General features: G+C 42.3%; 1 protein-coding gene across 1 annotated transcript in view; it reads left to right on the top strand.

Moving 5' to 3' along the window:
• Positions 1-12,128, top strand: part of mao (monoamine oxidase) — a 41,968-nt gene extending 29,840 nt beyond the window's left edge. Inside the window, exons 4-15 of the mRNA XM_037790017.1 lie at positions 817-921; positions 1,021-1,112; positions 2,188-2,329; positions 4,628-4,777; positions 5,261-5,420; positions 5,503-5,599; positions 5,989-6,042; positions 6,139-6,196; positions 6,292-6,389; positions 7,260-7,371; positions 8,054-8,116; positions 8,210-12,128. Of these exons, the coding sequence (XP_037645945.1) occupies positions 817-921; positions 1,021-1,112; positions 2,188-2,329; positions 4,628-4,777; positions 5,261-5,420; positions 5,503-5,599; positions 5,989-6,042; positions 6,139-6,196; positions 6,292-6,389; positions 7,260-7,371; positions 8,054-8,116; positions 8,210-8,368 (1,290 nt within the window). The 3' untranslated portion in view covers positions 8,369-12,128. The remainder of the gene's footprint in view (positions 1-816; positions 922-1,020; positions 1,113-2,187; positions 2,330-4,627; positions 4,778-5,260; positions 5,421-5,502; positions 5,600-5,988; positions 6,043-6,138; positions 6,197-6,291; positions 6,390-7,259; positions 7,372-8,053; positions 8,117-8,209) is intronic.
• The last annotated feature ends 250 nt before the right edge of the window (positions 12,129-12,378 follow it).

Raw genomic sequence — 12,378 nt, 5'->3', positions numbered from 1 at the left:
CTTGATCTCTTTTGAAACCTCATTTCCCTGCATTTGTAAATCAATAATGTAGTTGAGAAATAGAGCAATAGTCAGACAAACCACAGTTTAGTTGACGCCACTCTTATCAGACTCGATGACTATGACATTTTTGAATCAGTCGTAAAATGTTGCACAACTGGCAATAAACCGAGCTGATCCACTGCTTCCTACACAGCTCATTGAATTCTGCACGAAGCACCTTGGAGGTCAGCTAGAGGTCGACTAATCTAGGTTTTCTCATATGTTATGTGTCATAAGTTGTTGCAGCAATTTTGGGGTTGATATCATGTGTTACACAGATTTGGTGCTGAATTTAACCATTTTTTACCACTTGAGAATTGATAAAAAATGATCAATAATCCCTCCAAAATACCACATTAAGACATCAAGACCTTGAGGAACACCATAGAAAATTCATGCTGTGATTTGCTGTCAAACACTTTTGACATTTGGAGATTTCTGCAAGAATTGCATTTTTCTGCGTTTGGAAGGCGAGCACTTCTGTTGGGGAAACTGCTCAGAGTTTCGCTTGCCTCACAAATGTCTTGTAATCATGAATGAACTTCTGTAACTCTGCCAACATCTGCCAATATCTAACTTAAAAGGCCAAAGCTAATCAGATAAGTATACAACCAGCCAGACTCTGATATCAATGGTGTCTGCAGTGTGACACGTGCATAAAGTGTGAGCAAGTGAACTTTTAAGTAACTTGTAAAAAGCAGTGTTTCCATATTTAGGCATCTGATGATTACACTGTACGTTTTTTTAATAACGATGATGACGTGTATCCAACAGGGAAAGTCGCACCCGTTCAAAGGCTGCTTCCCTCCCATGTGGAACCCCATCGTCTTGTTGGACTTCAACAACCTGTGGAGGACGATGGACGAGATGGGAAAGGAGGTAAAGCGAGAATCACCCACTTTGTTTGCTTATACTCTCCACTCTTTGTGTCCCATCTTGGCTAAATGTCCTCCTCTTCGTCTTCTGTCTGTGTTTCAGATTCCCAGAGAGGCTCCCTGGCGAGCTCCCCACGCTGATGAGTGGGACAAGATGACCATGCTGGAGCTCTTTGAGAAGATCTGCTGGACCAGGTAGCAAAGAAAAGAGGGAATTGTATTATTATGTTTCCTACCTAACAAGAGTGAGACCAATCGTGCCTTTTCTTATGTCCCTGAACTTAGCCCTATTATTTCTTTCTTTTAGAGAGAGAGCTGTTTGACAAAGCCCCCCCCGGCCAGAATGATTATATAATATGTTCCTTAACTACTCAACCACAGGGACGCCCCTTAGCCCAGTTATTTGATGTCTGTGCAATCAGTTCAGTCATACATGTAAGAAAATACACATTATCCAGTACTGAGAGTTTAAGACTTTACTGTACGTGTATTTAAACAGCCGATTAGACTGTTGTCAGGCTATTAAATAGGCGTTATCGGTCACTATAAGCACCATAGATGTGGGCTAATAGTAGGTTTTATCATCTATTCACATGGTAGATCACCGTAAGAAGCTATAAATGAAGACTACAGCGACCTCTAGCGACGTAGTAATTATGACGGGAGCAGAAGCTGAAGTCAGGCGCTGTAGTACAGACAGCATGAAGCTCCGTACAGGTCAGAGGTCAGGGCCAATGGATGGGACAACAAAACACAGGGTGAAAGGGTCTAAGTGGTTTTGTTGCCTAAACCTAAAGAAACATATTTGTTTGTGTTCAAAACATGACATTTCATTCAGTTTTACGTTTTGCTTTTAAGTTTTGCTTTCACCTTTACAGCGTAGTAGGCGTAGTAGGCCCCTAATGACCCACATCTAGTGTGGTTATAGCAACTTATAACGCCTATTTAATGGCCTGATTAACAGTCAAATCGTATTTGAACAATTGTCTTGAATGTCACATACAAAACCTCCAATAAGTTATGCAAATTTTATGTTTAACTTTCAAACTAAACACAGAAATATAAATGCATTCATGAGTCAATCTGACTCTTAAAAAGTAGGACAAGAACATTAAAATCCTGCAACATTGTGAATAAAGAGTTGCTCCAAACTGGTTGAAAGAAATAAGTTTACGAATCAAAAGCTTGTTTAGTATCTTACAGATATATGAAGAACATTTACACGAACATAACTGCTGAGTTCCAACTGTTCTCTCTCTCTTTTTTCAAGTACCGTTCGTCGCTTCGCCACGCTGTTTGTCAACGTGAACGTGACCTCCGAACCCCACGAGGTGTCAGCTCTGTGGTTCCTCTGGTATGTGAAGCAGTGCGGAGGAACGCTGAGGATCTTCTCCACCACTAACGGAGGACAGGTAGGTCTGCACAGATGTGTGTGTGTGTGTATGCAGAGTCCAGCCACACATCTGGTTTTGACGGTGCATAGACAGATTAATGTGTGACGCAGCTTCTGAAGAAAACTAAATGACAAAATAATCATTCTTGATTGAGAGGGATTATTTTTATATCAGTCTGTACATTGTTTTTTAGGAAATCCCTGCATGTTATACCGGGACTTTGAGATGGAGAAACCTGTTATGTGAGCGGCCAGAGGGTGCGATCAGAATTTTTGTTGGCAGTAATTTTAACACTAATACAGTTTTTGTGGTACAAGGGCGTAGGTTTGGATTTAAGGTACCTATTTACCCGTGCTTAGTGTCTCCTGGTTGCATGCAGCTACCAACATCTCTGAATCTGCTCATTCTGCAGACAAACATGGTCCAAATTTTAGATCAGTTCATGCAACATACAAAAGCAGCCAGTTTAAAAGGCACTAACATCACAACACCTGGGGCGACCTCTAGCTCACCCTGTAGAGCGGGCTGAGCTAGAGGTCGCTGAGTCCTTGGCAGCGGCCCAGTTTTATTTCGACCCCCGGCCCTTAGCTGCGTGTCGTTCCCTCTCTCTCTCTCTCTCTCTCTCTCTCTCTCTCTCTCTCTCCCCTTTCCTGTCATTCTCCAGCTGCTCTAATAAAAGCCCTAAAAAGTAACCTTTAAAAAACAACACCTGCCTTCTCAGTTTGTATCAGCTTGTATAAGCAAGTCATCGCTGCACTGAATCTAAACAACACCGTCCAGGCACTAGTCACAATTCGTCACGTTCACAATGAAAATGACTGAGCCAATCAGATTTCAACAAAAGTGAGGATCAGTCCAAATTGGGGGGGGCCGCTCGTATCCATCCCCTTAATATTGAAAGTATTAGATTGGCCCAGTCTGACCGGCAGCGTTCCACTCAAGCCCCCAGGAAGTGGTCCGGTCGTTGATCCCAACTTTCGTAGTGGCCAAATGGCGTTACTGCAACTTCCGTGTCCGTCATGTGATGCCATTGGGCCCAAAAGTACTTTTTCCCATAGACTTACATTGCAAAAAAGACGTCTTTATCTCAGCGGATACATTTTTTAGAGGTGAATCAACTTCCCAGTACGAACACCTAAATAGCCCTTATTTAAAAAACGCACAAATAGCCAAATCCAGAGTTATTTCCCTTCATCCGTTCATGTAAATGAGACCCAGACCGAGGCTGCAGTGCAAGTGTAGGAAAAAGTAAGAAAAACACTTTGTTGAAAGTCGTGCTGAGCGTCAGTGTATTTCACGAACTGCCGTGAGACTGTGATGGAGCTCCACGCCTGTCAAGCAGAGATGCATTCACTCATGCACAACAGGAGGTTGAGCATCTGTGAGAGACATCCCATAGCCTCCTAAATCAGCCCTCATAGCTTAGTTTACCTTAGTTTGCTGCCGATCAGCTCAGCATAATTATCAGCCTGCCTGACAAAAGCTGCTGTTTTCTTGGAGAGCTGGGGGAGCACATTCTGCTGCCGTTCTTTCTAAAGCCGAGTGTCCCCGTTGCCATAGCCACTGAGGAAGGGGATTGTGTTCCGGTAAACAGAGGATGTCGTAGCCAGCTCTGGTGTCATGTCAAGTTTGCTAGACGTTCCCATACGGAGGTACATTTTGTGCTCTTCACTTTCAGAGCAACTCTCCACTGAAACTTAATAAATAAACTTGTCTTATATCAAAGGAGACCAACACAGACTCACCTTGTTTCACTGCCAGGACACATTTAGGTTTGAATTTTCTGGTGACCAGCAGGCAAATTCATCCAAATGCCACCGTTGAATGCACACAATGTGTTTGTGATCAGGGAGAGCAGAGAGACGTTGACACTAACCGTATGGAAAAGGTCACTGTTTATTTAATTTTGTGTGTTGGAGCTTTGGCAGCACTTACTCTCTCTCTCTATCCCCCCCCCCGGTCCTCTCCATCATTCAGCAGGCCGGAGCTTCGAAAACACATTTATATTTTAAGATGTTGAAATATGTAGTGAAGGAGAGAGGGTGGGTTGAGGATAACCGGTAGGTAACACCAGGATAAGTCAGCAGATCTTATGAGCTTGTCTCCTAAATGTAGTTTTTATTAGCCTGGCAGAGTCGTACTCTGAGCAGGATCACAGTGGATAAAAGCAATTTTACCCAATATAATATAAGACTGCCGTGCAAGTAGAGCATAGAAAAGCTAAAGCAGGCCCCTCCGGTCTTGCTGCATCTGCACTCTGTGATTATGGTTGCGGTGATGGCGACTGACCCCTGTTCTCTCCGTCCATCTCTGCAGGAGAGGAAGTTCGTCGGCGGCTCCAGTCAGATCAGCGAGTGCATGGCGAGGGAGCTGGGAGACCGAGTGAAGCTGGAGTCTCCGGTCTTCAGGATCGACCAGACCGGAGACATGGTGGTGGTGGAGACGCTGGACAAACAGACCTACACAGTAAGCATGTCACAGCTCAGTCTGCTACAGACATACAGTGATGGAGAGTAACTAAAGGCACAGACACACCAAAGAACTAGCGGCGACGAAGGCCGACTGTCGCGTGTCCTCACGTCGCCTTTGTCTTGGCCAACAAGTTGTATTTGAACACACTGCAACTACTATGTACCTTCTGCAACTACGTGAGATGAAATAACTCTAACTGAAGCAAACAATCAGAGTACTTCTTCCAGCACTGCAGCCATATTTGCTATTATTATTATCTTATTGGTGTAATAACACATGCAGGATTTACACACTGCATAATGTGACATAAGAAGAATATAACTCCTCCACCAGCACAGTCTGAATCACAACGTGCAGCTGGCTATATTGTTCTGTGCCGCCATCTACTGGTTGCTTGGCAACGTGCAGCCATGTGTCCATGTGATGCAGCTGTCCTGTTTGCATTTGCATTCCCCTCTCTCTGTCTTTGTCTTATAGGCCAAGTACGTGATCATGGCCACGCCTCCCGGTCTGAATGTGAAGATGCACTTTAACCCCGAGCTGCCGCCGCTGAGGAACCAGCTGATCACCCGCGTCCCCATGGGCTCCGTCATCAAGTGCATGGTCTACTACAAAGAGAACTTCTGGAGGAAAAAGGGTACGCAGGAAGTTAGCAAGACGGAGGGAGGCAATGCTGGATTAGTTCTATCTTTTACACTTTAACACTTGTGTGTCACCAGGTTACTGTGGCAGTATGGTGATTGAGGAGGAAGGCGCGCCCATTGGCCTGACACTGGATGACACAAAGCCTGATGGGACTGTACCTGCAATTATGGGGTGATAATATTTAAAAATAATAATATTAGCATTGTGTTCCATGCACTACAAAAGTATGTGGACACCTGAACATTACACCCAGACACTACAGGTGATACAATTTAACTAATAGACATCACCGTGAAACTTCCCCTGTTGATTATTTACATCAAGACAATTATTTTTTGTATTTTGTAGCTCATTTGCATACATTTCCAGAACAGAAATCTGAAAAACTTTTGTCTAAAATATCCTTGTATGGTGTAGAATTAAGATTTCCCTTCAGTGGAACAAAAAAAACAGTGTGTGTCCATATCTGGCCATGTAGTGTACATGATGTGTACCTGCTTGTTCATTAGTACAGTAGCATATTTTCCTGTGGATAATATCCTCTTTTCCCTCTCCTCCAGATTCATCCTTGCCCGCAAGTGCAGAAAGCTAACAGAGCTGACCAAAGAGGAGAGGTAGGTGCACGGCGGTGGAGACAACACAGCAGGTTAATACACTCTCACAAGCTGCAGCGGTGGTTTTAATCTAAACTGCTGTCTTGTTGCGTTTAGGTTGAAGAAGATCTGTGAGATCTACTCCAGAGTGCTGGGCTCAGACGAGGCTTTGCATGTGAGTTTGGATGCAGACTAACACAAAGTCACTCTGCTACTGTGGAACTGCATCAGTAGTTTAAACCATTTCATGTGTCTGCTTGTGTCTGTCAGCCGGTGCACTATGAGGAGAAGAACTGGTGTGAAGAGCAGTACTCTGGGGGCTGCTACACGGCCTATTTCCCCCCAGGAATCCTTACCCAGTTCGGAAAGTAAGTCACACACACACACACACACACAGAGATGAAACTCCTGAAACTCAATATATTTAAACTAGTCTTAATTCATGCTGTTTTTTGTTCTTGTAAAGGTAGAAAACCCCAATAATTTTTCTCTAAATTTCTTCGTCGTCCAACGAAAAGTTTGCTCATTTTTATGTTTTCAGATAAACTGGAAGATCTGTTTTTCCATCCGATTGGAGTGTGTCAAAAATACATTTTCATTTATTTATTTTTATTTATTTATATTTATTTATTATTATTATTATTATTATTATTATTATTATTATTATTATTATCATGATTTATTTATTTATAATTTCACTTTAATGTATTATAATTTTATTTTATTCTGTTATATTATAATTTATATTTATTATTATTACAATTTTTTCTCCTCTGTTGTTTTTGAATACTTTTTTTTTCCATTTATAGCTATAATCTGTAATTATACATATTATTTTATTTATTGAGATTGTTGTAGTAATTTTTTCTTAAGGAAAAAATAAAAAACATGATTAAAAATATATATTTTGTTCATCTTAAACACTTGTTTTTATGTTCTTAAAAGTCGACTGTTGTGGAGTCGTTCAGTAATTCAGTCGGTGTTTTAAAGCTTTTTAAATCAGCTGATCCATCATCACATTTGTTCAGGCAAAAGAAACTACAACTTTAAATGAAAGATTCATTTACACAAAACATAGTAACGCAGTAATAAAACTTATTTGTGGCTGGTATATGCAGTACTTGTCAGTGGTCTGTGGAGAGTAATGGCGGTATATTTCATTAAAGGCCACTTTGAAACCGTATAAATCAGCTGAAACTCAATAACGTCCCGTGTTCTCTGTCTTCTCCTGTCTGCAGGGTGCTGAGGGAGCCGGTCGACAGGTTGTACTTCGCAGGCACAGAGACGGCCACGGAGTGGAGCGGCTACATGGAGGGGGCGGTGCAGGCTGGAGAGAGAGCAGCCAGAGAGGTCAGAGGGAATGAATCCTAAAACCCGGAAATGAGCCAGCATCTTAGCACTTCCTGTTCCCTTGTCTGGAAGTCAATGGGTTTTTAGTTAGATGACTGAAATAAGGTCTGTGGTTAACACAAGCTGAAGAGATTTTAAAAAAAAGTGACACGTTCTACGACATAAAATACATCAGTAAATATCCCACTCGTGAATTTTGAAGCCTTAATGTGTCTTTAAAAAGGCGGTTGCTAACAAGTGGTTGAATGAGACTACTAAACGTCATCCCATTGGCTTTTTGTCGAGGGAACCGGGGCGATGCTAACTTCCTGGTTGGCCTACAAAAATACGTCATCCCTGGAGCACTTAATACACACCAGGTGTGCTTCAGGTTGCTTCTTCATTGAAAATTTTCCTTGTACGCACCCTGGCGTTTCTACTGCAATGAACCACGTCGAGCATAAACGCCTTTGTGCTTGCTCATAGCTCCCTGCCATCTGTGGAGGGCCGCCCCGCAGTGCTCCCTGCACCACCTGCTGCTCGCAGTTTAACTCACTCCACTTCCTCAGCCTCGTCCAGCATTGTTATGTGTTGTTTCAGGAGGTTTTTGGGGAGTTCTGGGCACACCACCAAACTCCAATGTTGAAATAAGTAAATCTTGATGTGAGTGTTTTGACTTAACAACCAGTGTGTTCTGTTGCAGGTCTTGTGTGTGATGAATAAAATCCACCAGAGTCAGATCTGGCAGACGGAGCCTGAGTCTGTGGTGAGGGAAATCTTTCTGAATATTTTTGTTGACTAAATTAAACTCAAAAGTCAAACAACTTAAACTCCTCTCCTCCTTCTGTCCCTCCAACAGGATGTCCCGTCAAGCCCCATTGTCACCAACTTCTGGGAGAGAACTATGCCTTCGGTCGGTGGTCTCCTCAAGCTCATGGGAGTCTCCACCTTCCTGTCCGTTGCCACCGCGGCCGGCCTGGTGGCCTACAAGAAGGGCCTCCTTCCTGTCCGGAGTTAAACCACCCCACGCCTGTCGTCTCACTCCTCTGCATCCCCAAGGGGGGCCACATCTCAATAGACACTGTACTTCTAGTGCACTACTTTATGGCCCAAAACTGCAAAGTAGTGAACTACGTCGGGTATAGGATGTTGTAAGAAAGGACTGTTCAGTTCACACAAAAAACACTAATGCAGCATCGCTCTGTGCACTGTCTGTTCACAAACGAAAGAGAGAGTGAGACAAAGTAACGGGCTGATTAGAAGTTCACAGTAACTTCAGTTTAAATCTACATTAAATCTGAGATTCAGATTGTGAAACCAATGAAGGAAAAATAACAGAATCAGTTCTTAAAAAGGAAATATATATATATGACTATATCACTATTAATATTCCGTACATTGCCAATGACATTCACATTCTTGATTACATGTGAGTTTGTTAACTCATCGTGCTTTCTGTGTGTGTGTGTGTGTGTGTGTGAGCTTTGTTTGCATGTGCACACGCTATGGTGAGCATGCATTTGTGCAAGTTTGTCAGTTGTGTACAAAGTGTGTGTGAGTGTGTATGTGTGTGTGTGTGTGTGTGTGTGTTTGTATGGAGTGTGTCTAATTACCTCTGCTGATTTTAGGTGCTAATTTATTCGGGCCAAGCAGCTGTAGCTGTTTGATGAGATCCAGTAACATCAGAATAGAATAGAGTTGTGCTGTTGCCTGCTACAAAATCACAGAGGAGGTTTAAGGATAGGGCTGGTGATATTCTATCATTTGTCTTTTTGTCAACAAATCCCATGAAAACACCTATCAATACTTTTATCTTTTTACTTTTATTAAGTGTTGTCTGTGTCGCCTAAGTCTGATAGATCTTCTTCCTCTCTGCCATAGAGCTCCGTAAACACATAAATGAGCCACTTCATTGTGATGAACATGGGCACTGTTTTATGTCAATCCCACATACACCGTCCTGCTAATGTAAATACTCACTAGTGCACCAAATGTGTATTACCCCCACAGCGTAAAATATTCCCCATCTACAGTGCCTAGTGATTTCTTTCCTGGTGTTATTTGCGAAAATTTGTGTATGGATGTATAATAATACCTGGATTTGGTGCAGCCGCTCAGCCTTGCTTCCAATTTTTTCCAGTGGCCACGAAGAGCTTTACAATCTGTACAGCATACGAGATCCTTCTCTAGTTTATTTTAAATGAATTCCTCATATTGCTCTCTAATGCACCAAATCTACGACTGATATTAGTCCCAAACAAATGCACTAGTTACTCCTGTTTTTGAGTAACTTTTGCTTAAAATGACAGCTGCTAAAGGAAATAACCTTATATATCTTTGTTAAGATTGACATCTTCAGTAGGAACAAATGGACGAGAAAGTATTGAGAGACAGAATAATCCATTGATGATTTACATGAGATTTGTTGACAGTGAGAAAAAGAAGAATAAGAATGCATAAGAAGCCTTATCCTTTAATTAAAACTTGTATTTAGGGGTAATGTAGTGCTACTTAGCTGCTCTGTTATCTTTTGGTAAATGTAATGGAAGCTTTCGAATGTATTTTCTTCAGACAAGATAACACAAACTATTTGTTGCTGCATTATGATTTACAGATTTTTGACATATATTTTGACTTTTTCTCATTAATAATTTAAATTAACACATTAAGGGAAACCACTGTAGCTAACCAAACACACCATGGACAGATGTGGCCGGCCTGCAGTTCCTCTGTGAAGGCCTCACACAATAGCGTGCTGGACTCTATTGACTTACATTATTGCACTAACCAGATGATTTATTCTACCATATTATATACTTATAGAGAATCTAATGAGTTTAAATCACATGAGATGTAGCTTATGTTTTGTAAGTAAAGTTTTGATTTGTTAAAGACCACAGACAATTGTTTCTCGGTGAAATTAACTTAAAGGTGCAGTGTGTAGGATTTGGTGGCATCTAGTGGTGAGGTGGCAGGTTGCAACAAACTGAAACTAAGAATGAGTTTACTGCGACCAAAAAGTGACGCCGAGGGGTCGTTAAGTACGTGTTTACTGCAACCTAAAATTGACGCTGAGGGGTTGTTAAGCAAGAGTTTTGATGAGACCGAAAAGTGATGCCGAGGGGTCGTTAAGCAAGAGTTTACTGCGACCGAAAAGTGATGCCGAGGGGACGTTAAGCAAGAGTTTACTGCGACCGAAAAGCGATGCAGAGGGGTCGTTAAGCAAGAGTTTACTGCGACCGAAAAGCGATGCAGAGGGGACGTTAAGCGCGTGTTTACTGCGACCGAAAAGCGATGCCGAGGGGACGTTAAGCAAGAGTTTACTGCGACCGAAAAGCGATGCGGAGGGGACGTTAAGCAAGAGTTTACTGCGACCGAAAAGCGATGCGGAGGGGACGTTAAGCAAGAGTTTACTGCAACCGAAATGTGAAGCCGAGGGGAAGTTAAATACGTGTTTACTGCGACCGAAAAGTGACGCTCAACGGCTCATTCTAAGGTAACGAAAACATAACGATTCTTATTTTCAGGTGATATTATATATGTTATATATGTAATATTATATTCCATTCCTGCTAATAGATCCCCCTAAATACTACACACTGTTCCTTTAAGAAAACAGATGAATAAATGAGGGATTATTCCCAGAAAGACACCTTCAGACATCTTCAGAAACTAAATTCATGCTTCACAAGAGAAAAACACAGCTGACTACTTGCAGTGAATGATAATTGTCGGCACTTCAACAAAACTCCGTGATGAGTTGCACTTCGAAGTGCGTGTCGGAGTGGGAGGCGTGCTTTTAACATAATGGAAATCTGATTTTGGAGGTAGATGTGACCAATCAACACATGATTGAATCTAAGTTCTTCTGTTCGTGCATCTGTTTTGAAGGGCATTGTACTGTGTGTGCAGCTCTGTATGCCCACTGAGGGAATCATGCTGTTCTTGTCCCAAAGACTGCTGTGTGTGTGTGTGTGTGTGTGTGTGTGTGTGTGTGTGTGTGTGTTTGTGAGTGTAGTTATCTGTTGTGCCTTAATGGAAGTCGTCATGTTTTTCGTCATTTCTCTCAAGTGCCTGTGTGACTCTGCACTGGAAGTGAGAGGTCAGATGGACCGTGGTTTATCATCCGTAACCATCAATAAACAGGGACGAGCAAAACAACCTTCATGTCCCTCTTTGCACGTCCACAACCTTTCATTTTTAAACATCCCCTGTGTTACCTGAGTTACGTCCTCGGTATAAACTTGACTCAGGTGTATAATAAACACAGTGAATAATAGAGCTCAGACTGTTGGGTCGATCAAACTGCTTATCTCCAGTGAAGCCAAGTCTGTGTGTGTGTTTTGTATTGTGATTGCAGTGTCTCCCCTTGTTGTGATGCCCTCTTGTCTCTCTAGCTGCTTAACTTCACCCCGTGTGCACTGACCTTTGACCCCCCCTTTCATCCCAGCACATGCACTGGTTTTGCGCTCGCTCTCCCAGAGATGATTGGATGCTCACATTTGAAACGTTTCTGACTTCAGTGAACAAACACAGCCAGCACACTCTCTCTGTCTGTCCCTCCAATCTACAACACCATCAGCAGCAGACACCATGTATTCATGATCTGATCCTTCTTCGTTGTTTTCTGGAGCTCTGAGACTGTTTGTCCTTCTGTGCATTTGAGCGTCCTTAACTCTTCCCGTGACCCATTCTTTGATGTCTTTGATTCCTCAAAACAAAGCTGGTGATATTTAAAAGGAAAAAAAATGTGAAATAAATCTTTTACTCGTCTTAAACTGTTGTTGTGTATCATTTCGTGTCTTTCTGGGGTGGGGATGCACTTGAAAGGGGACATATCATATCAAAAAACATGTTATTTTTCTCATAGTGTGCCGAGAGCAAACACCGACTGGTGGAGCCTTTTCTCAAATTGCTTCGATGCCAACAGAAACAGAATCATTCAGCTGTAATGAATGTCATTGTGGGCAGTTTTTGTTGGATGCTGTCGCCGACGACAACCGAGAGGGCGAGCTGTGTTTGCGTTAC

The sequence above is a fragment of the Sebastes umbrosus genome, chromosome 13 (assembly GCF_015220745.1).
Source record: "Sebastes umbrosus isolate fSebUmb1 chromosome 13, fSebUmb1.pri, whole genome shotgun sequence".
NCBI classification, from domain to species: domain Eukaryota; kingdom Metazoa; phylum Chordata; class Actinopteri; order Perciformes; family Sebastidae; genus Sebastes; species Sebastes umbrosus.
The sequence above is the reverse complement of the archived record's forward strand: the minus strand, read 5'-3'. Positions and strand labels throughout refer to the sequence as shown.